The sequence below is a fragment of the Bombus fervidus genome, chromosome 3 (genome assembly GCF_041682495.2).
Source record: "Bombus fervidus isolate BK054 chromosome 3, iyBomFerv1, whole genome shotgun sequence".
Classification (NCBI taxonomy): domain Eukaryota; kingdom Metazoa; phylum Arthropoda; class Insecta; order Hymenoptera; family Apidae; genus Bombus; species Bombus fervidus.
The window spans coordinates 18,857,301-18,884,085 of NC_091519.1; the positions used below are offsets into that span (position 1 = coordinate 18,857,301).

The 26,785-nt window shown below is 48.0% G+C and overlaps 1 protein-coding gene across 5 annotated transcripts in view; it reads right to left on the reverse strand.

Moving 5' to 3' along the window:
- LOC139998427 (uncharacterized) overlaps positions 1-26,785 on the reverse strand; it is an 82,465-nt gene that overhangs the window by 5,695 nt on the left and 49,985 nt on the right. For 2 of the 5 annotated variants that reach the window (XM_072022945.1, XM_072022944.1), the window contains exon 2: positions 2,651-2,846. In XM_072022945.1, the coding sequence (XP_071879046.1) occupies positions 2,651-2,846 (196 nt within the window). Of the gene's footprint in view, positions 1-2,650; positions 2,847-8,036; positions 8,327-12,177; positions 12,615-25,163; positions 25,280-26,785 lie in introns of those variants that run through there. The other 3 variants (XM_072022946.1, XM_072022948.1, XM_072022947.1) reach the window with 3 other exon arrangements.

Consider the following 26,785-nt stretch of genomic DNA (forward strand, 5'->3'; position numbering starts at 1 on the left):
GTTCTTTCTCTGTATTTTTTCCTGTACCAGCCGATTTCTTCTTTGACCGTTGGTATCTTTAAGTCTTTGTATATCCTCGTTTCTGACGTACCATGGGGCGTTGGCTATTGTTCCGAGTATCTTCGATTGTAAAGACTCTAGTTTATTTACGTGGCTCGTTTCTGCCGTCCCCCATAGTGCTACTCCGTACGTCCAAATTGGTTTCACTGTCGTTTTGTAAATTTTTAGTTTATTTTTCGTTTAGAGTCTCGACTAGTTAGCCAGTACATCTGTCTTCTTTTTATCCGTGTTTTGTCTATAATTGATTTAGTACGTTGCTTCCATGTAAATTGCGTGTCTAAGTAGAGTCCTAGGTATTTAACTTGGCCGCAACTCACGAGAAACAAAACGCGACCAGCGAACCAATCTCTGCCGTTTTTCCCGTTTCTCTTCGCGCGCATGGAGTTCGACACGCGTGCTGAGAGACGGACCGTGGGACGACGATTGAGAAATTTACAGGAGCCGTGAAGGGACGCGAAGGGTAAACTAATAAAAGCGGCGTAAAGATCGGCGATAGGCAAAATAACGCTATGCAGGAACACTGTGCGGCGTGCAAAGCCGAACGAAAAGTTTCCTTGGTGCCGTGACGTGGTCACGTGTGTCGCACGCGAAAACGTCGTTGCGCCTAATAACAGATCATTATGTCGTAATTAAACGCTTCTTCCACCGTTTGTTACAACGTCGTATCTCGCGCACGTGACGGTCGCGTGCTCGCTGTCCGTTTCTTTACGAATTATCGACGCCACAAGAAGCCTGCGATCGAACGAGTTTCCTTCGACGTAGACTAACGTTCTCGCATAAATTTAAATAACCGCACGAAGATGGCTACGATGCGACGAAAACGACCGAGCTATTTAAATGTAAAATCGATCGAACTTTGATAAATTCAACGGTTCCGTTTCCAAGACACCGACACGATTAACAGCGACACACGACTATGTAAAAAAACAGACGATTTACTACCAGAAATACGCAAATGCCGCAACAAGACGGTACAAATAATCGTAAATTCCTGGGATTTTCTCCAATTTTCAATTTATGAGGATGACAGCTTTTGCGCGACACGCCTAAAGAAATTCTTCTTCGTAGCTTTTCCTCTTTCGTATATATACATATATGTATACACATGAATGCACGTATTTCCAAGGAACTCCAAAAACCAACGTCGATAGAGGATTCTTGGCGCCATACAACATTCAGAATTTAAGGGACCGAGACAAGGAACGGGTCAGTTTCTGTAACGAGGGCTAGAGTTCTCGCGTCGCATTAATATCGAAGAAGCGACGTCTTGACAACCGGAACAGGACGAGTGACAGTAGCAATTTACTATACATGTACTCCACCTGTCCTAAGCGTCTTTCCGACATGGTCGCAAACGTTTAACAATCTTTCCCTCGACTAAGCGCCGTTGTAACGTTCCGTGCAGTTTGCACGGAAATCGCCATCGACCGTTTTCCTCGAGACTTTCCACGAGATTATTCTACTCGCATTGGTCGCTTTAACTCGTATCTACGAGCGTCGATCTGATTAATTTCTGTCTTTTTGTTTTCGCATAGAGGGAGGTCGTGAGTTAGTCGGCGGACACGAACGTAGGCGCGTTCGCTCGTTAACGCACCGGTTGTTTGTATTTGTCGCCAGCGGTGTGTCTCTCCCTTTCGTCTTCGTTTTAATTCGGTTTCGCCCGTTGATTTCGACCGAATGGAATTTGGTCGATCTCGCTACATTAAGATTAATTCTTGCGACAATTTCTTATTCCCCGTCGTGTGCGCGACCACGCGTCCGACGTGGCAACAGAGTTTTAAAGCGACCAGGAGACGCGATCGGTCCAACGACGAGCGTATCTCTAATTAATCCGATCGTATTAAAGACAGGAAAGCGATGGATGATCGAATTAGCTGAACTCGAAGAAATCGTCGAGATGATGAAAGCGATAATGGATGAAAGTGACAGATGGGAAGAGATAATCCCGTGGGAATGATAAACTAAAGTTTTCCGCGCAGTGTTACTCGAGATAGAACCGTTTGAGAGAAACTCTCCAGGTAGATCGCCTATCCAGATAGATCGATGTCCAGTTTGATCTCATTGCCAAAATTCTCGATAATTTGCGAGAGGTTCGACGATAAGAAGGAATCGCGAAAGTAACATCCGCCGCGTCTTTCTTTCGATAGACGTACAACGATTCTTCGTATCTAAAGAGGAGATTAATCGATGCCTGGTTCTAGCATTTGCAAGATACCTCTACGAAAATCCTTTCGCGTTTCCTACTTCTTTTTTCCTGCGGTTTCTATCGCTTGCGCCAAGACCAAGACTTTTGCCATGCCGTACGTAATCCGTGCTTCCTGGGGTTGGAGAGATCGCTGTCGATCGTTTGCCGCGCAGATCTTTGCTGAATTTCGAGGGAGGATTTTTTTTCGCGAATGCACCGCCACGAACACGTAGATTGTCCGTGATCACGCAAGGTCCGAAGGGAAATAGTGGAACGTCACGAAACGTCTGGCCTGTCCCGGAAGCGGGCTCGGAATCCTCTTCAAAGTTTTACCGGATAATAGCTTTGATCAACGAGCACGGACAAGGTTCCGAGGTTCCCCTTCCCCCTTAGATTCGTTTTTACCTGCAATTTCAGGGTCCTTCGCCAGGCGAGCATTTGATGCGCCTGTGCTCTTTGCCTCGCTCGAAGCGCAGCTATTACAGATTTTGCCTCTTCCAGCGATGTCACTTCCATCTCGTTGCCATCCTTGGACAAATCGCCTGCCCTTGCCTCGGAGATCGCTGCCAACGGACAGCTGTCCATCGACGTCTCGTCGAAACTGAAATCAGAAATCGAACGATCGTTTTTATTTCCTGTTCTGTTCGCGCGATTGCTCGCGTCTCGATCTCGCACACTTATCGTTAGTTCTATCTGGATAGCGAGCTGGAACGTCGACGAATGGTAAAACGTGGATCGTTGGAAGCGACGCGAACGTCTACTCGTCGCGTGATCGATCGAGGAAGGAAACGTGGAAATGCACGGTTAGGGAACCGTCTTTCGGATCTCCTATTTATCAGATCGGTAATGGATCTCGTAGACGGTGGAGGAAGATCGTCGGAAAGTGTACGGTGTCGTTGAAATTGCGAATCGATACGAGGTAAATATTTAAGCGGCCACGCGGAGTGTGTTCCTCGATTCGATCGGGATTAGCCGAGCTACGTGGAAACGAGGATTTCTCGAGCGTGGAGCCAGCGGAGTCCTTCGAAAACCGACTCTCGATTCGAATAAACTAGAACGATGCTATCCTATCGTTCGACGGCGAATCGATCGACCGACGAGACTCGTTTTTATCCGCTCGTCCCGTGAGTTCCGTTCGGTCATGCTGCTCGGAGTGAAATTTAATAAGAACCGCAAGGACTCACCGCGATCGCACAGCACACCGAACGCATTGAATATCAGAAAAAATTCGAGAGAGCATCTGCGAAACTTCCGTGGCTCTCGCGACCACCGAGAACCTGCGACGTTCGTTCTGTAGTTTCGTCGCTGTTAAGGTTATTTGATGTATGTGGAATGAAAGAAACGCGTAAGTAAATTCTAAGTATATACATATTGTGAATATCAAAGTACAAAGTGTGCGATACGATGTAAGCTGGTCCAGATCCGCACGCTAGTGTCGCACACTCGAGAAGACCATCCGCTCAGTAACCAGATAGACCGAACACCCTGCATGCCACATCTGTTGAAACAATAACTAAAACGGCCCCTCCAAAAGGACTAGACCGTCGGTAGAAGGACCTTCCTAAACCAGCGCTAAAACAGTCCGTCGTAGCATCTCGAAGCAGTCTGTTCTAACATTCCGAACCACGCTGTTGTAACCGTCACTCTGTTGGATTTCTGCAATAAATCTCATTGTCGCATACGAAGTTCTATTTTCTTCACCCTATTCGCGAAAGAAAGAATTTCGTTCGAACCGCGACGCGAGGAGATCACCGGCGATCCGTTAATTTCGCGATCTTTTGTGTCTCCGACGCGACACTAGCAGTGTTACCCTGAGACCGCTTATGGTCTGTCATCGACGCATTCTTTTGTCTATGCGCTATCGATGGCCTCGGCGCTTGAGAAAACCGAAGACCAGACGTAGAGTTTTCTTAGAAGCGGCGATCACTTCAACAGTCGAGTATCCGTAAATCGTCTCGTAAATTCGCACGCATTACGCTCGCTTTAAAATCGTCGAACGACTTTCTTCCACTCTCCTTAATACGTTTTCACTCTCGCGATTTACGCGAAATCTTTTTTCCTCGGCGATAATTAATTGTTCGTTGAAGGAACTGGGACATTTAAAGTTTTAAATTGAAAAATTTAAAAAGCCAAGCGGCTTGCGAAAGATACGGGCACGCGGATTTACGACCGTAAGAATTTATACCAGGTTTCGAAAGATGCGATTCGAACGACTCTGTTGATAAAATTTCGCTTACCGGTGCAAACTTTGTTTCCGTTTATTATCTTGCAACGGAGCTCTCGAATTTTCCGACAAGTTAATAACTCTGCTCGTATTTTATCCAATAAAAACAATTCGTTGTTTGTCCGAGGTCGCGACGCATCTATGGTTTTTATTGAAATATATATAATTTTATGGCTAGGTGAATATCAGCGTGTAGGAGCATGTGTGTGCGCGGCGTCTGGAAAACAAACGAACGTAAACTGTTCAGTCGGTTAACAGTCGTGTATGGAGGAAAGTGCTGAGACGCGTGCAAATGCGTATCGATGAATATCTTTGGAATCGTTTATCAAATAAATATACAACTATTCTAATATAGATTGCAAGTGTAAATTTAGCGTCCATATACCACTATCTCGGCTATTAAGATGCGAAATTCTCAACAGTTTTTAATCGCATCGAGTACCGCCTTCTCGAAACACGGAAAACGAATTACGGAATTTTATTCTATATTCGCGGCGGAATATTCGTGATTTTTTTGGCGCGCCGTTGGAAATTCCACGCGATGCGATTGGAGCGCGTGAAATTCACTGTTGCGAGGGCGAAAAATCCAACATAATATCTCTGGCGTAAATTCAAATGAAACGTATCAAATATTATACGGGGAACTGCGTTCGTGCAAGGCTCGAGCCGCGCTCTACGGTTTATTCGGCTATTCGTATTCGAGATTTGTACTCGTAAAAGTATGCAACGATTTCGAGCAGCGAGCATAATCGATACACAGACCGCACGAAATCCAGCAACCGGGATAACAGAGTAACGTTTCATTTACAATTTTAGGTATCATTTGCATAACACAGTCTCGATGTATTTATGAAAAATGTTGCTTTTCCCGCACGCGAGACCCGACCATTCGCTAATTAAGTTGAAATAAATTATGCATGAGTCATCGACCGAGTCACCCGACACGGTTGATGTTTCCTTCTTTCCGTTGGCGACGATCGATCCCTTTGTCCGTCTACGTACTTGCTTACTTGCCACTGTATTTCGCACGACACAACTTGGCGTCGCGAACCAAGAAAAACGCACCGACTCGCGTCACTCTCCGCTCCGTTAAGCGCTCTACTTATTTACCAAACAACCCCTCGTCGTTTGTACTTTGTTCGACCGTTGAATATTCATAACGTTGATATCGATAAATTCTCAGTTGTTTCTTGCCGGTCGATTCGTTACGCGCGTTACAAATATTCCCTAGCGAAAGATCGCTTACGAATATTTCGTTTCCTAGGTGCCTTCGAGCTCCTCGGACGAGAGGCGTTGCACGATCGGCGAGCGACGTAATTGTCATGTAAATACAGTCTGCTAGCCGACGCGAGTGCCTAAGAGGTAATTAACGTACTTGTGCAGCAACAAACAAATCTGTAGAATTTGCAAAACGCGTATAGTTTTGGTAGAGTGCGAGATCTCGATATAACTCTCATCCATCGTTAACGCTCCGTTGATAGCTAACTTATTTAAGACCACACAGGGTTTACTGTTAGAATTTAATCTTAAAGTTAAGATTAACAATCTGTGGAAGACACGATGTTTACGTTAAAATAATATTCGGTGATATTTATTAGACAGAACTACAGAACCAAATGTATATAAGCGAGTGATATAATTAACAACGTATGGAGATTGTCGATCGTTGGCCAGTTACTCTCAGACTAGACGTAGGTAGTGATCCATGATCCCTTAAATATTTTAAACCCCACTCTCTATACAGTAACGAGTATGATCCGCGCAAGTGTCCTGTTCAAATGCCTGTGTGGGTTTCCGTGTAAGGGTGTTTATGCCTATGCGTGCGATATCGTTGTATCGCAACGTTTACGCTTCATTGACAGAACGTTGCATCAACTCGCGAGGTCGTATGCCCGCGTTTTGCTAATAGCGCAATTTTTTCTCGCCCGCAAGCGCACGAGTAACGCAGCTGGTTGGACACGGTTCTCCATTAACCACGAACGATCGTGGCAACGAGACAAACGAAACCGTTTCTCAGCTTGCCACATGTCCGTTCGCTGCAACTTCCGGCGAAACTATCCCCTGGTACGTATTATATAGTCGCATGTATCGCACGAATTTCCCTTCCCTGTCGGTTTACGAGCCCTGCAGGCCTTCATTTACGACTTCAGCAAATCGGTCTCAATTATCGCTGACAATGCGAACAGAGGGCTCGGTTCTCGCGTTTCTGTTTCGGCCGTGGAGAGGGTTGGCGTACGCTACGTCGAACGAAGAACCCTCCGGTTCGTTCGACTTGCACGCACCTGCGAAATCGACTATCGCGATCTAGGGAGACCGACGAACCCACTCGTCTTTCGTCGTGAATCGTAGCCAGGTGGTGCGAAATGGAGGTCCGGTGAATCTACGCGCAGCACCAACCGTTTTCAGCTGCGATCTCGATAACCGTAACGACCGGCGTCGTATCGCCACTCTGTCTTCCTCTTTCTTCGACCTTTCGTTCCACTTACGCTCCCTTTCTTTCTTTCGTCTATTTCTCGTTTTTACTTGGCTCTTTCGTGTACTCGAAAGGGCCAAGCGTTTCAAAGAACTCCACTGTTAGGCACGTTGTTAACGAACTGGACGAAGTATGGTTTTAAACGAAGTCTCTTTGACGACTCGTACACCTACCTCTCTAAACGATCGCAAAAATGTTTCAGTCGGAAAGGATGCCGCTTGCCCGTGGGCATTTCAAAGGTAACCGGAGTGTCAATCGATCGAGGCGTTTAGGCAACGAGTTAGAAGAAAGACCGACAAAAGACTACTAACCGTGCAGCCGATACACGATCTTCGATTTCACCGAGATAGAACGGTTCGTGGGCAGACGCGATTCATCGCTGGACGTCGATCGATAACGTGGTCGACGGTGAACCGTGGTCAAGGGAAAATATATCAAAACGACAGGCGGTGGCTACGAGAGTCGGGCGTTTGTCTACGTGTCTGAAACTGTTTCGTTCGATAGATCTACCACGATGGATCTGGTTAAAGTAGCAGATGTTTTAATTCGAGCTGTAAAATTCTATGCAATCGGATTATCTGCTTCGGTAATCGGTACGAGCGGAGTAACCGATCGCAACGTATCCGGAAAAGTCGTAAATTAGTTTCGCGAAACCTCGTTGGAAGAAGCTAAATATACGTTAAAAACAAGCGGTAGTCAGTGGATGCGAAGCGTTGAGAAGTAACGACGGAAAAGGAGGATAGGTAGAAGAAGGTAAAAGAGGCTAGGGATAAAAGCTTTTTGAATGACGGCGCTTCCGCTGTCGATGAATCAGGAACTCTTATAGATTCAGGGGCGGGAGCAACGACGGGCGGAAATTATATTTCGCCCTAGTCAGTCAAAAATTATAATATACACGGTTGTCGGCTCTGTCCGAAGGATAAAGAACGGCATAGGAAATGCAATTTCTCTGGGGGCCGAACGATCGCCTCTGCATAGCCTGAAAATAATCACTCGCCGCTCCAATAAATTACATCATAGAGGTTGTTCAACCGTCACGACCTGCGTTACACGGCTAATACACAGGTACCGTCTCTATTAAAAGTAATACGTACGTTTTGCGAAGCAGCTCGGACATAAACGAACCAAATGGTGGAAACCATCTCCTCGAGTTTCTTCGAGGTCTTTGAACTTTCGACTTCCATCTGCGTACCAAACGCCATACGTAGAATTAAACGTACGCGATACTAATCGACGATAACGTTACCAACGAGAGATATGCTTTCAAGTGGAATTGCACGCGGGTCAAAGAACATTCCGCGAGCGAACGTAGAAAATTTAGGAACGCGGTTTGATCGAAGATCCTCGCGATTTACGATCGTCTCGGGACATCGCGAACGATCTCGATCGGCAAAGCGAGCTTATCGCGCGATTATAATTAATCGACGCCTTTGCATAATTTTTCCTCGAAACGAGTGACTACGCGTCCTCGTGGCGCCGATGCCGTCCGCGCGTTCCAACGACCTTATTTATCATTCGCGCGACACTTTTTAACTCGTCGCGATACGAACGATTAAAAATTAATGCCAGGTCGCGCGCTGCGGCTCGCGCGGGACGTTTCGAGCGGATCGTAGGATTTCAAAAATCGCGGAGAAAATCTCATCTGGTATCGAACTGCGGCATTTTAAACTACGAGTTTCTGACGATTTAATTGGAAAAGTAATTTGGAATATGGACGCACGTTACACGGTGAATAAGATGGATCGATCGTTCGCATATAAGCTACGGAACAGATTGCGTACGGGTAACACTTGGATGAAACGTTTCGCCGACATCGCAGCTGGCTTGATCGAGGCCAAACCGGAGATTTGGTTCTACAACCAGGCGCAAACCATAACTTTTAACTACCTCGACGAATCGGTGATTCGAACGGGGATGTAACCGGACGGCACTCGAGGCCGTTGCCGCACCGCAAGATTAAAAGTTGGCTGGTTCGCAAAAATTGCAGCAACAGACGTAACCGAAATATTGATTAGCCTGATAAACGTTGAAGCATTCGGGTTCCGAGAATGCCACGGCGTTATGCGAGAGAAGAGGTCATTCTCGAATGTGTTTTTTTACAACCGGTAATTTTCAAACGGTATTACCGATCGCGACGACCACGCTGCTACGCGACCCGTACCAACACTCGCCGTTCATCGTCCAACGAATTACATCGAGGTGGCCGCATCCCTCGCCAATTTTGCATAATTTCCACCTCGTGCCGGAAACGCTCGCCTCGTCGTACGCTGCTCTTACGAATGCTCGTAAAAAGCCGAGTACGTGGCCTTTTCCGAGATCGTGTTTATCCTAATTGCAGAAGTCATCGAAGCTCTACTCGGAAACAAACGTTTCCTCCCATCGAACCTGTCCATTTCTCGCTCCGAATGACCTCGTTTTTCCTCCATCGGACGACCATCTTCGATCATTCGCCATCCGATTCTGCAAGCCGACAAGCCGTCATCTATTCTCGTTCCTTTTCTTTATTTTCAAAGCGTTGGCTCCGGGCCACGCGATAATAGAACGTCGCCACAAGTGTACAAGATGACCGTTTCGCTCTTTTCTTCTTTGCGCGTTTACTCGACTGCTCGGCCATTTGGCAACTATGACGGGATAATACGAGGCGAACGTGTTTGCCCAATATCGAGATTCCTCTTTCACAAGCCATCGAACGATACATTCGTGTTAACGGTAGCATGGCTGTCGTCAACGCGAACGAGAAACGGCTACTTAAGAGGGTAACGTTCATTTCTAACGTGTCGCAGAATTTTCCCACAGGCTGCTTTTCGTAAGCTGCTTTGTCTACAACGATAACGATTGCTCGGTTTGCGTCATTTGGATTTTCGATCGAACGACGCGAGATCTAATAGCATTCCACGGCATCGGAAGAAACGTTTATCGGAACTGTGCGAAAAGTTGCTCGTCCCGTGTAGCCGATCCACGACGTCGGCCGATTCTCACCCACGTTGTCTATGAAACTCGTTCATCGCCAATTACTTACGACTACGAATAAATTACTTCGCAAACGCGAATGCCTAATTATCGTAAACGTACGGACGGAAATGTCCGTATATCTCGATACACGACGTAGTATCTGTAATTTTTCGAACGAAGAGCTGCACGTTCCCGTAGACTGTGCGTTTTAGAGACGAACGAGCGTGGTCTGATAAGTCGGCGAATCAATTTGCCGAATTAAATGGCACGCAACGCGAACGATGTTGTTATGGATTAGCAAAGGTATTCGTCGCATGGCCGAACACAGGCAACGACAAAAGATATTTTTACCGTAATTGCCGCAGGAATGGAAATGAACGCGCGGCTGTACCGAGCGATCCTCCCGTTTCCGAATCCCCCCAGTATAAAAGTATCAATCATTGGCAGGAAAATTTTGCAATTATTCCTTCTGGTCGGTCGTATTAATTATAATTTCATTATCGACGACGATTGCCGCCGAACGGCCAGCGTAATAACGAGTATCGACGACGAAATTGGTTTTATGTTCCACGGAAGAGCGATGAAATTTACGAAATTCCATTTTGCTCGTCGATCAGATTTTTTGTTCCGACGCGGCCATCGTTAGAACGAAACGATCTCGACGATTAATCCCAAGTTCCCGATACACCTCTCGCGATGACTTCTCCACTGCCGGTACAAGTATCTCGAGCACGATCTATCAATTACCTCTCGCGTCTGGGAACGCACGGAATCGATAACGCTGGATCATCGGCGCGTGTACGAGAAAATCTGGCTCGCCGAATTTTCATCGATTTCCAGTTTCCATTAAACGAACGGCCCTTGATGTATATAGCGGCGAACGAATAACGACTGGGAGCTGCATTCTATTAAAACGAATCACAGATCGTCGAACAATTGGAGAAGAATTGCCACGCAACATCTGGCGGAGCGGAAAATTTACGGATGATCGCGATATCGTAAAGCATGTAAAAGCGAAGCTCGAAGAAAGAACGGATGTAAATTAAAATCGCTCGTCGGGGAACGTTGGATCGCGTGGCATTTTCGTCGGGTTCGTTGCGGATGATGTACATTCGAAGGGTTGTTTTCTACCTTACGGCGATTGAAGGCGGTACTCGCAGTTTCTCTTGCCGCTTCTTCTCCTTTTTAGCCGCTCTTAAAGCACCACCGGAAAATATTTGCTTTGCTTATTCCACTTTCTTTTCCTCTTTGACAGCCCGTTCTCATCATCGCCCATTCGAGGATTCTCGGGTTAAGTCCCCGCCATCTGCCACTTTGGCTTGGTGCCTCTAATTCCATCAGACTGTCGGTTTCCCTCGTTAATCGCGCGTCTTTCGCCCATCCTACGAAACGCAAATATCCCGTCTTTCTTCGATCGTTCCGAGCCACGATTCTCGGAGAAAACGCGCGTCTGAGACCGAATTTTTGGTAAGAGGAAAAACCCCGAGATTTTCCGAGCTTCGCGAATAATTTACGAGAAGCGAACTCTCGAACGGAGAGGAAGATTCGAGAGAGTAGACTCTGCGGAGAAGAGAAATCGTGCGTTTGAAAATTGTCGGTCTTGCAAAGCGACGAGACGGTAAACATCGCGAGTCGGTGGCCCTAACGGAACTATTCTCGTTCGGACGGGTCTTTTCCTCGACTTTGTAACTCTCGCGTGGTTGCCTCGCGTCACAGAATTTATTAACGACAAAGACTCTAGTTCGCAATGTCCTTTGCACCGAGAGGCAAAGTTCGAAATTAATACGCTCGATGAAATCGGGCCAAAGTCGGCAGGGCGTCAAAGACTATAGCGGACAAGGTAAAAGCTCCGAGAATCTGGCGCTAATCCGCGTTCGAAACTGTTATTTGGGCATTTCCACGAATCCAAGAACCTGTAGCGGCAACGGAAGCTCGCAAAATACTTTCGCTCGCAGCGTTTTTTTCAAGGACGATGTCAGAGAGAATAGCGCGGGAAAGGTCAGGAAGATCGATGATGGCTAGAGCTGCTGCGGCGGCGATGAATGTAAAACGCGAGGCTGGAGGCGGAGCGCGGAAACGTTGGTCCTCTCGTACAGGATTTCGCAATTAGCCTGCCTAACGGGCTCGTCAAACGCGCGCGGATAAAGGATTCGAAAGAGGTGAAACACGTTGACCGCGAGAAACTCGTTGTCGTCTGGTTACGTTTCTCTCGACGCGGACTTCGTTCCCCGATAGAGTAGTACACGCGTTGACAAATCGATAGAAAAACGAAAAGAGGATTACCTTTGGTCGTGGTCTCGTCGGCATCGCGATGTAGCGACGTCCGGAACAGAAACGATGCATCCTGCGCGAACGAATAAGGAGAATGACGCGTCGCCTGTGTTCCGCGACAGAGAGCGAATTTCGGTCTCCTTTTCGTTGGTCTCGGCGCGATGAAAAGCCGGACAACTCGATCGTAGGTGGAGCGAAACGCGAGAAAGCTGCTATTTCGTCGTGACCGCGATTCCAATGGACCTTCTTTTCTTCTTGGACGAGGAAAGAACGGGCAACTCCCGAAAGGAAGATGAAACAGCGAAGAATGAAAATACAAAGGATAAAAAAAAAACGATCAAATTGTTTTGGCGAAGGTGAGGTAGAAGAAACGAACGAGAAAGAATCGCGCGAAAAAGCCGGCAGAGTAGCAAGGAGGCAAGTGGTTGATGCAATCGCGATGCAAGACGAGGCGCGTGACCGCGTGTAACGGAAAGAAAGAAAAGAAAGAGAGAGAGAGAGAGAGAGAGAAAGAGAGAGAGCGAGAGACAAGGCGGACGAAATGAAAAAAGCTGCATCGAAGGCCTTTCGTGCCAAAAGTCGTCCGCTTTTACGAGCCTTGATCGATGCGTTTTCGCTGGGAAAAGACGAAAACGAGAAAAGGCGACGCAAAGCGAGTATGGTGCGCTCTTTGTTATCGAGGATTGTACGCTCTAAAGACGGTCGGAGATTCTCGGCTTCGTGCTAAACAGCTGTGTGCTACGGCCGGTTTTTCTCTCTCGTCTGTTTCCTGTTTCTCTTCCGATAATCCCTCGACTTATCGATGTCTATAGCTCTCTGTTCGTCGATCTAATCAGCGCGATTACGGCGGCTTCAGTTCCGTTCTATGCCCAAATTCTCATACGGTCTGACCGCTCACCCCTTACGTCCTTTTTACAAACGCTTGGCCCGATTTGCTATCATGCAGACAAACGTGGATCGTGAGATTCTCCCTCGTCTCGTCAAAGGGATACTCATCTGCTCGATGCTGCTACGTTGGTCCTCTTCCTTCTTCCGATAATTCATCTAGGATGACTGGAACCGACGATAGCGCGTCACTCTTCTCGAAGCTCGAGTCGCGCGATCCAACCACCGCAATCAGCGAAGCAAACAATCCTCGTGGTAGATGGCCGAGGAACCGACTGACGGAACCGTCTTTTAAAATCGCGTTCCCGATCTCGTGGCGAGCAGCGGGCGAACCACGCAGACGCGCGACGGCGAACGTTCATCCGTAGCAATGTCCGTGAGACACAGCGGCAGCAGCGCTGGAAGCAGCGGCGACGACGCCGCAAGCCCGATTAACCCACGGCAGGAGGAAGCGGAGAACGCGCATACGGCCGCTGCCGCTGCTGCCACTGCGCCGCGCCGGTTGAAATTCGCCAAACTCGCTGCATACTGGTTCTGCACATGCTTCTTCGAGTAGGCCACGTGTAGTGGTGGTGCGCGTCGCTGAGCCAACTCAGTAGAGTACTCCGATCGCCGCGATTCCGTGATCGATCGATTCGATCCATCTTTGACTTGGTTCCGTCGTTATCTTCTTACGAAAACTTTGCAACGTCGAACAGCGCCAGATACGCCTTTTTTCGATACAGTTTAAGGGCAAGTTCTCTCTCTCTCTCCGTAGCCGCTTCTTGCCTCGAGATCCATCGAACAACCGTTTTCCTCTAACTTTTTATCCACGAGACAACGTGCCTAAGAAACCGAAGACCGTTTGTGGTACTATTGGGTAAATTCCAGTAATTAAGGAGGGGGTGGAGTTGCTTCCGTGAATTCCAAACTTTGCCAATTTATCGTGATTTTCTCTCCGCTCGCAAAAACTTACTTTCGTCTCTGCTTTTAAATAAAGTAATCGAGTCTTTGAAAATACCTTATCGCCGCGTTGTTCAAATTTGCTCGGCAAACTCGTCTGAAACTATTTACGTTAATAACCATCGGCAGGAATAATTCCGCGAAGAAGCTACGTTTTATCGGACAACGTCGCGTTCCGTGCGAGAATTAAACGGAGGCAACGTCACCCCATGGAACTCGCAGAGTTTCGTACGAATTTCGCGAATACGATACCACGGAGACCGGCAAACGGTTTCAAAACCAACAAATTATCCGTGAAGTCGCATCGAGCGAACCCTTCCAGCTCGCCAAGACACTCGCGAGTCGTGTTTCACGGTCGAAAATCGCTGGCGTAGTCGACGATTTCGCGCAGCCATGCGAATTTCTAGACGTTTACGAGCGAACTAGATGTTGCGCGAATACAACAGTTACGATCCGAGCGACGCCGTTTGCCCCTATAATTGGTGTCCGCGTATCTATACGCGAGCATAAATTTTCAACGATTATGAGCAATTACGGAGAAGCTGTAACCATCGACGGTTTGATCCGTCCAATTTACAGATAGATCGAACGTTATACACGGCGATAATCGTTAAACGGAAAAAGTACGCGAAAGAGAAAATTTCGTTTCAAGAAAAAAATGCAAATACGCGCGAAAGCAACTAATTAGAAGTTAACGATAAACGAACCAGCCTTTTCTTTTTCTTGTTTAGCGGAAACATGCCGCACGCTCTTCGTCCGACCAATTCGTTTCCTCGATTACGATATGAACCGTGATAGCGGCGTTGGGTATTCGAATCGCGAGGTCGGACTGTCGTCGAATTACCGGTGGATGCGAAGGATAAATGGCTGCAGGCTCGTCGACATCCGTACGCTGTCGACGCCACATGCGAAGCTGGAGAGTTTGGCGCGTTTCTAGCGAATTCCATGGTATCTCGACGTTCTTCGAGACTTCCGTGATTCGCCAATTTTCGTTGTACGCGTCGGAACGTCGAGGAAGCGAGAGAAAAGTCGATTCTCCGATGGCAGCTGCCGGCTGGTGCGCGGCGCCTCTACTTTACCCGGTTGCTCGTAATTTCGCGCGAGCTCGAAACATCCGAGAGACAATAGACGATAAAGACATTGCCGCGAGTCGATGAGTCGTAGGCAACTGGAAAGATACTTCGTTATCACGCGGAACTTGCCAGACTTCGGAGACAGGCTTTGGTAACTTTGTTGCGTTCCCTCGGCTCTTGCGAGTAGCTTCGCTACGGATGAACGTATCATGGGCAATCAAAGCGCGATTTCGCGCAACAGGATCGACCGATTTTACCGAGTCGAAACGCGCGTGTCAGGAAAGACGAAAGAAGCACGCCGTTACGTGGCAGAATGTTCCCGGTATCTGGTCGCGCACGTCCCACCAAACTCGCTGTATTTCGACCGAACGAGAAACACCGTATTTCATTTCGGTCTTTTATTTTGCTTCCATTTACCCGCAGAAGACACGATGGATTCGTACGGTGAAAAAAAAACGTTCAATCGTCCGGTCTCTCGATTTTCTGTTAACGAAAAGAGATCTCGTCCGTTTGAGCGAAACTACTCTCGATCGACGGATTAACGCGCTGAATATGCTTCGCCAAGTTATTAAATCGGTCCCTGTAGCGACGAGATTTTAGCGAACGAACGGATCAAGGATAGACGAAAGCTGGCTGCAAGCTGCTACTCGCCACGATGAATGAAAAGGAAACTAGCGGTGGTGGACGACGAAGCCACAAACGTGAAAACTGCGGGATCAAGTTTCGATACTTTCGCGGATAAGAACTCGGAAACTGAGCACTTTCTGTGCAACGATCGAACGCGAGCATGTCTCGTTAGTTGGGGAAACGGGAGCTTCGCATAGAAACGGAATATCGAGATCGTCGTCGAGCGTGAAAGACGCGACGAGATTAGAAGAGAATGTACTCGACAGTCGCGACAAACGAAAGCATCGAGTATGCATCGACTGTGTATCGAATTATCTTTCGTTCGCGCGTTACGAATACCAAAAGATTCAACGTAGTCTAGCTTATGAAGGGTCGTATAGTTGGAAGATAATCTGATTCTACGAGAATTTCGACGAGAAAACCAAGGAAGGAAAATTCAGCTGAGAAGTAAATACCAAGGATAACCGTGATATCCTTGCGTTTTCAGCGGAAACTGAATGCTTGCGTTTTCAACGGAAGCTGAATCCTTGCGAAACGGCAACCACCGAGACGAGTCTATTATCGGAGAGAGGAAGAAGGTCGAAAAAAGTCGAGCGAAAGGATAGAGAAAACGTCGATGAGCAGGAATTTCGGTTATTTTACTCGAGGCGGAAGAAAAAAAACTCGGGCCGGACGTAGATAGGATGAACTGCGTAGCGAGTCGCGCGAGAAGGGACGACGATCTCAGGGCGGGCAATGAATTTTGTATAAAACAGCGGAATCGCTCAGCCAACGCGAGTCGTTGCGAACAAAGCGTAAAAGGAGGCGGGGAGCCGCGGACGTGACGTTAATTTCAATCGGGACACGTCGAATAACCTTCTCTTCTCTCGTTTCCCTCGTTCGTATCGGTCTCCGTGCTAGTCCCGAAGAAGAAACGCGAACTCGGAATAGAAGAAAATTGAACGGGCCAGCTGCGTTTCCTCGCTGCAAAGTTACCGCGATAAGATTGCGAACGATTATATCGTGGCTCGCGCTCTGGACGTGACCAACGTCCTGGAAAATTGAAGATTCTCGCAAACGCGCGCAAGACGTTCTTCGATTCTCGACGAGATTCCTTGCTACGCCACGTTGACGCACGCTCCAGACGTTCGAATTTTTCGTTTCTTTCTTTACGGAACACGGGTTTCGTGGTTATCGGTGTCCGATAACGTTGCTCCAAGGATTTTTAATCGCTTCCCCGATTCAACCGCGAATCACGGCGGTTTTTTAATTCTCCCTCTTCGTCGCGCAGATCATTTTCAACGTTTACTACCCGCGCTCCGATCAGTTGCACAGCCGAACGATCGTTCGGCCGTATATCGTCTCGAAGTACGATTATTTCGTCAACTAAAATCGCTTCCACTTCACCGTTCGACGAACGCACCGAGAACTTGCATCGAAACTTGAAAATCAAAATGATATTCACGCTCGATTTTACGCGATCGATCGAAACAAAGTGCAAACTCGATACTCGACGATGTTTCTCGTTCGAGCGTTTCCAGCGGAACGCCACGTCGAACTTCCTCTCGTTGACTCCTTCCGATTCGTTCGCTAAATTTAAACGGCTCTTTAGCGTTAACCTCGCCCTTCTTCGCAGAATTACTCGTATCGCTGTTTCCGTTTCTTTGTCGAAGCGTCTGCGTTCGACCGTTTGCCAGTCTACTCGTAGATGAAACGACGTTTCGCGACCGGTAAGACGGAGGGGCGACAGGGGAAAAAGAACGCGCGAAAACGTCGAGAAGGAGCGCGTTTAGCGACCGCTTTCGTGCACGTTCGCCGCGCAACTGCCGCGGCCGAATATTCGCCGATGCTACATGTGCGTCGTATTTGCAAGCCCCGACCGGTGGGCATCGGCTGCAGCTGCTCGACAACCTCCTCCGACAACGTCCCGACACCCCTCCCAGCCCTCGTTTTCCTCCTCTACCGATTCCCACCTCCTACCGATTCCCGCGATAACAATAACGACGGTAATACATCCTCGTTCCGGCGAATGCAAGGAACCGTCGCCGACCTCTTCCACAACGCGCCAAACAACGCCATTCTCACCAAGCGACCAACAAGTTTATCGGAACAACGAAACAGCAATAACCAGGAATATTATGCAAAATATCGACTTGCTTGGGGATTGGTTGGACGATCGATAGACTCGTTCTTCTTAAGGTTACGTTGCCTTTGTTTCGCCATGCTGGAAAACAAGACGCAATCGGAGAGAAAAGAAGGAAAAGTTAGTCGCTTCCGCGTGTCGAGAGGCTGAAACAGTCTCAGATTTATTAAATTGCCTAACCGAGGTCAGTATCCTCCGTTTGCCAAGTTTACGTACTTGCTCCGAGTCTATTCGGCTGGTTCGTTCGAAGATTTCGTCTTCCTTCGCGATTCGCCTTTGAATTTTGTTGAAACCAAGATGAACGTACCAGTTGATCGCCTTTAAACGAAGAAGAGCCGTTGAAGCGGTAAATGGAAACGTGAAAAAGACTTTCGTGTGTCGAGTAATTAAATGCCACCTGCGCGCCTAATTATCCGAGAAGCCAGGTTTTTACAAGGCAGATAATACACGGGTGACAACCTGAAAACCCGCTTCAGCTTGAAAAGTAACTTCCGTATATTCGCATACACGGTTAAGCATCGGATTTCGTGCACATAACTGTATCATTCGGTTCGCGTACCGTATATGCGGCGAATAGTCGACGATGGAAAGCGTATTTTTCATTTTCGTTGCCGCTGTCAATGCGGCGAAAGAAGCGCGTTCCATGCGAATGCATATATTATACGCTGACAACGGAGCTCCCTGAAAGGCGGTTCGTCGACGCGGTCAAACTTCTCGGAACCAAGGGTTGCAAAATTCCGCGAGAGCATTTCACCGGACGAAAATGGAGAATACTCGCGAGTCATACGAGCTTCTCCAAACTTTCTCCGCGTATAGAGTCACCTTCGAGTCAGACTCGGCAAGTTGTCAAGTGCGTTAGCGATTCCCGAGGTGAAGTCAACGACCGTCGATTTTGTCCTCGTACTGCACCACACCCTCCATTCTCTCTCTCTCTCTCTCTCTCTCTCTCTCTCTCTTGCTCGCTCTATTCTCCACATTCCATACAATTGTAACCAGTCGTTTCTTCAAATTAGTACTTCTCGCTTATCCGATTTGTTCGCGTCGAACCATTATCGAGGTCTTTAATCTTGGAATTACATCTCGTTTGTAGGATTGTTCTCGTTGAAAGAGGAACGGTTCCAACGATTGCAAGAAACCACGCGTTATTATTTTCATGGAATACGCGATTAACGCTCCAACCCTTTTCCGTCTGTCGGTCGAGGGAGACGCATCCTTCTTACTCGCAGCGGGGGTAACCGATTTCATCGAAAGTGTCGTCCACGAATTCCGGCGATGATCGAACAGACTCCATTTTCATTTCCGCGCTTGTGCCCATTGTGCACGTTCGTCCAACCGTATCAGGATAGGAACACCAAACGACCGAGTAACCCATCGACTTTTTCCTTCGACCGCGATGAATCGATTTCTCTCTGCCGAGTAGTGGCTGAATTAAACCTAAGATCGTTCCGAGGATCTTAACCGCTTAGACCATTAACACCGTAGATTGCTGGTCGTACTATTTATTCGTTTTAAGAAAGTTGCAAAGAGAAACGAACGAAACGTAGAACGACGGACTACGCGTGGTCTTAGCCGATTTCACAGTTTTCCTTTGTTTCAGCCGATCGTGTCTGGTGACAATCTCGCGTCGTTTATCTTCTCCACACACACCCCTTCCCCTGCAAGCGAACCGGCTATCAGCGACGCTGAACACGACGGATGTTTTAATCCATCTCTCGAGGAAGGTAATCTCAGCCGTCTTACATCAGCCAGACCCAATCCCATGGGAAATTCTGTCGAGTTCCATAATACTCGGTGACACGCATCGAGCGATAAGGGCAGCGAGTTTCGAGTCGCCAGCACCGAGGCGTCGCATAATCGCTCCTGAAGCGTCATTCCGAGCGCAAGATTCGCGTAGACTAAGGAGATTCGCGGCATCCCGGTCGCAATTCGGAGAATGTCGATCAAACGTGACACGACGATCGGTACGCCGACACAAATGTACCTAAGACGTCGCGGGCAGCATCGCACCGAATCATCATCCGATCGATGATCATCTGGTATGCAACGTTTATTACGCAAATCTTTCTTTTTCGATCGATCCATAGTGTTTCGAAGGTCCAGTCCGACGTCTTTTTCAAACATTTGTGGCGGCGTGCCATAAAATTTTGGCAACGTCGTATTATCGAAATACGAAACGTTCGGGATTCGACGATCGGATATTTTTAATCCTTTCGGCGCTACGGATCGTTTAGTACACGAAATTGTTTAGCATTTGTTAACAAATAGAATAATCGTTCGCGTACAACTACGCGTTTAATCAGCGACCAACGTCGTCTCGATTCTTGAACGCATAGGCGTTTAACAAACTTTTAATTTATCGAAACTTTTCTCTCGAAAACGTCCATTTTTTAAACGTAAACGATAATAAACGATATAAACGACTAACAAATTATCTGACATCTAAGCGCTGAAACGTTTTCTTATCAAATTTAAGAATCAGGATAAGAATCGCGGCTCGTTCGATGACCTAATCGTATTAGGTTAATAAAATCGACGTTGAATCAGCCGGTTGGATCGATTCGACGATGAGAAAACGTCGGTGTGCCAAGGGTCGATAGTTGGTGACAACGTATTTAACACGGCTCGTAAAGCGACCATTTTATTTTTATGTCCTCCGTTAACCGCCTTATCGTCGTTACCCCGCTACTATCAGCTTCGCCGATAATATTTATTCAAAGCGACGTCGCTTCCTGCAGAGATTGCGCGGCTCTTGGATACCGAGGAAATCGCGCGCGGAAATTTCGGTCCGTTTGCAAATCGACGTTGAAAATATTGGCCCCTTACCGTGATCCATTGCCGATACCGTCTACCCTGCTTTCAATCCGCCACGCCGGAAAATCAAGCCGAAGGAACGTGAAATATCTCCGAGCTGACACGAAAAACCATTACGTCGGACACGCGAAATGCGACGCTCGCCGTGCGGAGCATCGACCTGTAATTTTATTACATCGTCAGATAGAAGCGTGTCCCTTCCGAGAGGGACGTACGAGCTTAAGCATCGAGTTATATCCGCGATAAGATGCGTACGCTTCGATAAAACGAACAAACGAAGCGAGCGAAACGGCGATCGAACGAGTGTACCGTCGTTTTGGAACGGAAATTATTCGGGGCAATTCGACGAATGGATAATGCAAGGCGAGCATCCCTCGGCGGAAACTCGTAATCAGATGCCAAAGAGGAACACGCCCTATAGACAAGCCGGCGAAACGCTTAATCACCGCGAGAGCTTGGACTCGTCGAACTGCAGCAACCGCATCGGACTATCTTGAAATAATAGAGAAGGATCGATCGGATGGGAAACTTTCCGCGAAATAAAAGCAACTTCGCTTCGTCATCGATGCATCAGGAACGAGCTGTGACTTAAAAATACATAAACACGCGGTGTTGAATAGACTGACCGACGCCGGGCAAATTTCCAAATCGCATGCAGAGAACAATTTGCACATGACTGTCGGACCGACGTTACGACCTACGTATCTGATCGAATCTCTCGTTTTACGCGTTTTATCGAAATCTTGCGCCGTTTCGTCGATAACTCCGCTTTATTCCGACTATTTGTCCGCTCATCTAGGATCTTGACGGGCAGCTAAATGACCGACTCGTGTACAATACCGTAACTCGACGTTAATTACCTCGTCGAGTGCAGCGTCGACTCGAACCGACCGACGGACGAGCACGTCGATATTCGATCGTCTTGTCCTCGTCGCGTCGTCGCGCGTGCTGTCCTCGGTTAAACGATTAATCCGTCGCGTTCAACGGTTGCGAAGGTTATCGATTGCTCGCGATACGATAGGGGACGATGGAAGATCGCGGTGTTGGATTCCTCCAGAGACTAACCAGAGTGTTGGTCGTGCCATCGGCTGTACAAAAATGGCGCTCGAAACCGTTAGTGTTTTCGGTTCGCATCCTCGTAATTTATGGCCGAGTTTGACGCGCGTCTCGCGCTCGTAAATCAGAGAATCTCTTCCCCTACGCACACACGGTCCGTTATTCGAACGGCTTCGCGAGGCAAAGAAAAAATGACTGCGTTTCGACGCTCGAAAAGACTATTAAATCGTGTGATCGAGCGACGCGAACTCGTCAGGCGATCTCGTCGTCTTTCGCGACGAGCGTGGATAGAGCTCCGTGGAGCGATTCCACGCGTAACGTCGCGCGTTTTCCGTATTTGCGATTTTTCGTCTCACCCGATGTGCAGGATGTTCCACTTTCAGCCTGTAAATGCAGATGAATCGGAACGCGCGAATCAAACGCTCGGCCCTTTTCACGCGCAACGTTTCTCTTTTGCTCCAGAGACGAGTTGAATTTCTCGTTGGGAGACGCACGTTGCGGATACGCGACAGCGACTAGGCGGTAGTTTTATGCGCCGCGACGTAACGTCAAAGTTTGAAAAATCAGTTCCTCGTAAGAAACATATCTCGTTCGTTTTTAAACAGGATGCCCCTGTTTCGTATCTTCTCGCGTGTGTAACTGCATTCGCAGGTCGAGCCGAAGCGTCGCGTACGTACTTTCTCGTATTTCGAACGTGCCGGTAAATTCTTAAATCAACGAAAGCATTTCGTTCGGTCGTTCGTGCCTATACGTGAAACTATCGGAGAATCGCTTAAACGAGAAAGCCCGAGGAGGATGAGAAATACCAGTCTCGGGTAGGACAGACAAATTGAATATAGTGGTGAAAAGAGAGCAGGGACGAGTGAACGAGGAAACTCGCATTCGTCGCGAAACGGAATCCTTTGTCGAGAGATTTGCGCGAGATGGGAAGGGGCACACAGGGCGACAAAGATTTTCCGCGAAATTGCAACCGTAGGTAGGCATCCGAGACGCCAGAGGTTCGTGCAGAGAACTCATTTCGCGGACTTGGAATTTTTTACTAGCAAAATATCGCGCCATTCCCCGCGATTAATTTTCAAATATTCGACAAACGTAGTTAGGTTTCGAAGCGCGTCGACGCGGTATAGAAACTCCGAAACAAAAAACCGATGCAACACGCTTTCGGAATTTTCGACGACGCGGACGGGTAAGCGCGATTCGATGGACGAGGACGGGGAAACGAGGGACGGAGGGCCGAGCGAACGAATTTCGACAGGTACAATTACGTGTTTGCATTAACGGGGAACGTTGGGACACGTTGGGTCTCGTGGGGACTCGGCCAACTCCGCCCCAAATATGGTAATAACATCGATATCGATAATGTATCGTTGACAAACGCGAACCGATGAAATTAACGTTGCGTCGAATTACAAACACGTGATTTTATAGGTACCGCGTCCCATGGAGCGTCGGACGGAAGAAAGGACGCAAGAGAGCAGTGGAAATAAATAGCGAGGCACGCGCTTTCCTTCTCATCTGTAAAATAAAACAATCGCGTACTGGTATTTTGCGCGTATGCTCCGGTCCGGCCAAAAGGACGTCGCCGCGCCGATGGTAAAAAAGATGAAAACACTCCCTGTCGTCGCGTCGACTATCGGCGAATCGTTGTGGTTTTTGTCGGCCTTTGTTTGCGGTAGAGGACGAAACTCCGAGGGTCGGCAAACGAACAGGAAACAAACGCAGTCATATTAATTAATCGAGTATGTTGTGTAATTAACGTTTACTTGTGTGCGCAAGCCAGCCATTTTTCTACCATACGTTTGGCGATGAAAAATAACAACGGATCGACTGGCATATCCGGTTACTCGTTGTTCCTCTATATTTGCACGGATGTAATAAAATTGCGCGTGATCCAACTGGAAACGTATTTACAGGCGATATTTTGCTTTTTCCTACAGCCGGTTTATTCCCAATTATCAAAAATATTAATTATTATCAAAAATATGTCGACTCTTTGTCGAGATACGCGCGTCGTACGTTCGACCTCGAAGCGCTCGACGACTTTACGTATCGCGACGAAATCGTTTTCACGATCGGCTACGAAAAAATAATTCGCGTGTGGAAAATTTCACTCGCGCAGAACGGAGTGGCGAGATTTCAACGAGTGGTTATTTTTCAGCGCGATACACGCGCGTGTACGTATATTGCGATTAATGTAATTCACACCCCGACGAAACCCGTGCGAATTCACGGTTTCATCACGGTTTCATCACGGACAACGCGGTTTGCAAATTCCCATCGTTGCTTCGTCGACGCGTTAAAGCAGCGTCCGAGTGAAACGCTCTCTGTTCACCGTTCACGCACGCTATGCGCGGCACACGGCTAAATGAAATTTATCACGCTGAGACAGAAAGAGAGAAAGAGACAGAGAAATGGAGAGAGAAAGGGAGAGAGAGAGAGAGAGAAGGAGAGCGCATTACGCCGATGAAGCCAGACTCCTAATTTTCCGAGCACTCGGCATTTTAAGCACGACGGTCGTAAACCGTTTCTCTGTCCGGTTCTTCGCCTACCTTTTTACCTTTTTTTTTTTTTTCTCTATATCCTTTTACTTTTAATCCACTCTGCTACTTTTTACGCGAGATTACGATGCGCTCGTTCGCGTAAAAACGTACGCTTCGAGTCGCGGTCGACCGACTCCCTGGCGATAAACTAAACAGATCGATGCTTGTTTACGCGCGTTTTTCACGTTTCCAACTATGCGCGTAATTTTTCATTCCACGAGACACCTGCGTTCGCTGGAACAGTCTCATTCTCGGAGTATTTGCAAAAGAATTCTGCGTGAAAAGTACATCTCGCATTTATACATAGCGACGACGATAGAATATCAGCGTGTTGCCTAGCCAAAAGTCTTTTCTGGATTTACGGATGGAACCGTCGAATTCTCGAAACGAGGAAAATGAAAATTTATTCCAGGACGGTGTACGCGATTCCGCATAGGAATTGGGTAAAAAGGACGGTAGGTAAGTTTCGGTTGACCGACGACTACCGCCATCTGCGTAGCAGGCTGAGAGACAGGTGGTAGCAACGACGCCGGGCGCCGTGGTCGATGGGTCGCCTCTGTTCGGCTCGTCCGCAATGTCGACGACGTAGTACCACCGGAAGGGAGGCATTGAGCGCATCAACGCTTCCGGATGTACACGCTCGTAGTTTCCTGTCCGTTATACGCACCAAGTCGTAGAGCGGAAGAAGCGAATCCTAATGCGAACGTACCGCCTGCCAATTCACCATCGAGTTATCGCGCTTTCGCCGCGTAATTTGCGTACAGCCAAACTGCTTTTCTTCTCTCCGCGACGTTGACCTTTCCGATATCATTGAAATTTTAACGAAATTTTATCATCGTCAGAACGAATCCAGTTATGGACGAAATAACATTTGCTTCGCGCGTTGCTGCAATTGAAAAGAATCGGCCGAGACACGTACTTATCTTACTTGTCTTTACCGACCGTGTGACGAGCTTGAGAAGCATCGTCGGTTTCGGGAAAGCTGGAAACTCGAACCGCCGTTACTCACATCTGTCGACCGAAGGAATGTCGGAAAAATTCCCCGTGTCCTGACTCACCTGTAACAAGAAACAGGCGCACGCCTTGTCATCGTGAAAGGATAACAAATGGATGGAGGGAACTGGGCGAGGGAAATAAACGCGGGAAACGAACGAACTGGCTGGAAACGAGTCGGTCTACCGCTCCTCCGGCCACAAGTTATTACGCGATCGCTGTAGACGCGTTCTCGAGACACACGATCGTCGCGAAAACGGAGGAATAAAAATCGGTCGACGAGTGTCTCGATCGGGAATAGGAGGCCGTAGAACGACCCTGGCACTCTTCTAGATCTCATCTAACCGGCGATAGTTACGCGCCGTCCAAAGTCGTTTGCATTCCGCGCCATAAACGACTCTCCTTCTTTCTTAATTACGCGACTGCGCTACATCTGCAGCCAGCTGTTGATATCGTTTCTTGATTCTTCGTCTTCTACGGAAGAATCTTTTTCGTCGATGGAATTGGAACGGTGAGGCAAAGCGTCTCGTTCGTACCAGATAGATTCGTACCAGGGATAGATCTAATTACGCGGAGAGACGTATAACGCGAAATGCTTGGTAACGAGTCGTGACAAATATCCGATTTAATATCCTTTGGCAAAACCTCGACGACGTAATTCGACGAAAGCGATAGAAGAAAGTCTTCTTCCGATGAACAACGCAGCAGCGAAGCATCGCGGCAAATCCGACGATAACGATCGATTAGGAGTTAAGACGCCGGTCGTTGGTCGTTGTTCCAAGTAGAAAGTTACGAGATAGAGGGTGATGGATGTGGTGGCGCGTTAATCTTCGCCGTGACACGGACAGGAGCAACCTTGCTAACGGAACAGATCGGCAGGGAATGGAACGAGACGAAACGAAATGAAACGCGAAACAGAAGGAAAGGGCGGGGAACATGGCGAACGAGGGTTAAAAAATGATCGTTGGCCGGTCGCGACGTTGTTCTCGTCGCGTCTCGCCACGTTAGACACGTCCGCGTAATTTGCCGAGTCCAAACAACGCGAGACTCGGATTACGCAACCGTGTTACTATTTTCTCCGTGGTGTCCGCGTAACAAACGACGTCCGTTGCGATTAATCATTCGTTGGCGCACGCTGCCCGTTTTATTTTACAGGCTAACGACACCTCGCGAATGAAGATTTATGAAGAAACGCGTGCCTCCTTCTCGCGCCGTAATGTACCCTCCCCGAGGGAAGATGCTGATCGAGCTCCGAGGCAATTAGCCTCGAGTACTTCCACGGGAACAGCCGGCGTCTTCCGAGAATCCTCCTGTTTCATCTTCGACAGACAGAGTCGACTTAATAGTCTTCCCGAGTAATTCCTTGTGTCAATTCGCCTTTACAGGTAAGGAGAATCGGTGGCGACGTTTACCGTCGATTTAAAAACATTCCAGACGACGTTCTTGCTTTCGCCTCTTACACCTACCTCTCTGTTACGACCGTTCGCGGAGAGACGCGGTCGCGTGGAAAACGCTTCAGCGAGAGGCGTAAATTCTCGCTACGATTCGTATTATATAATCGACCCTTTTTT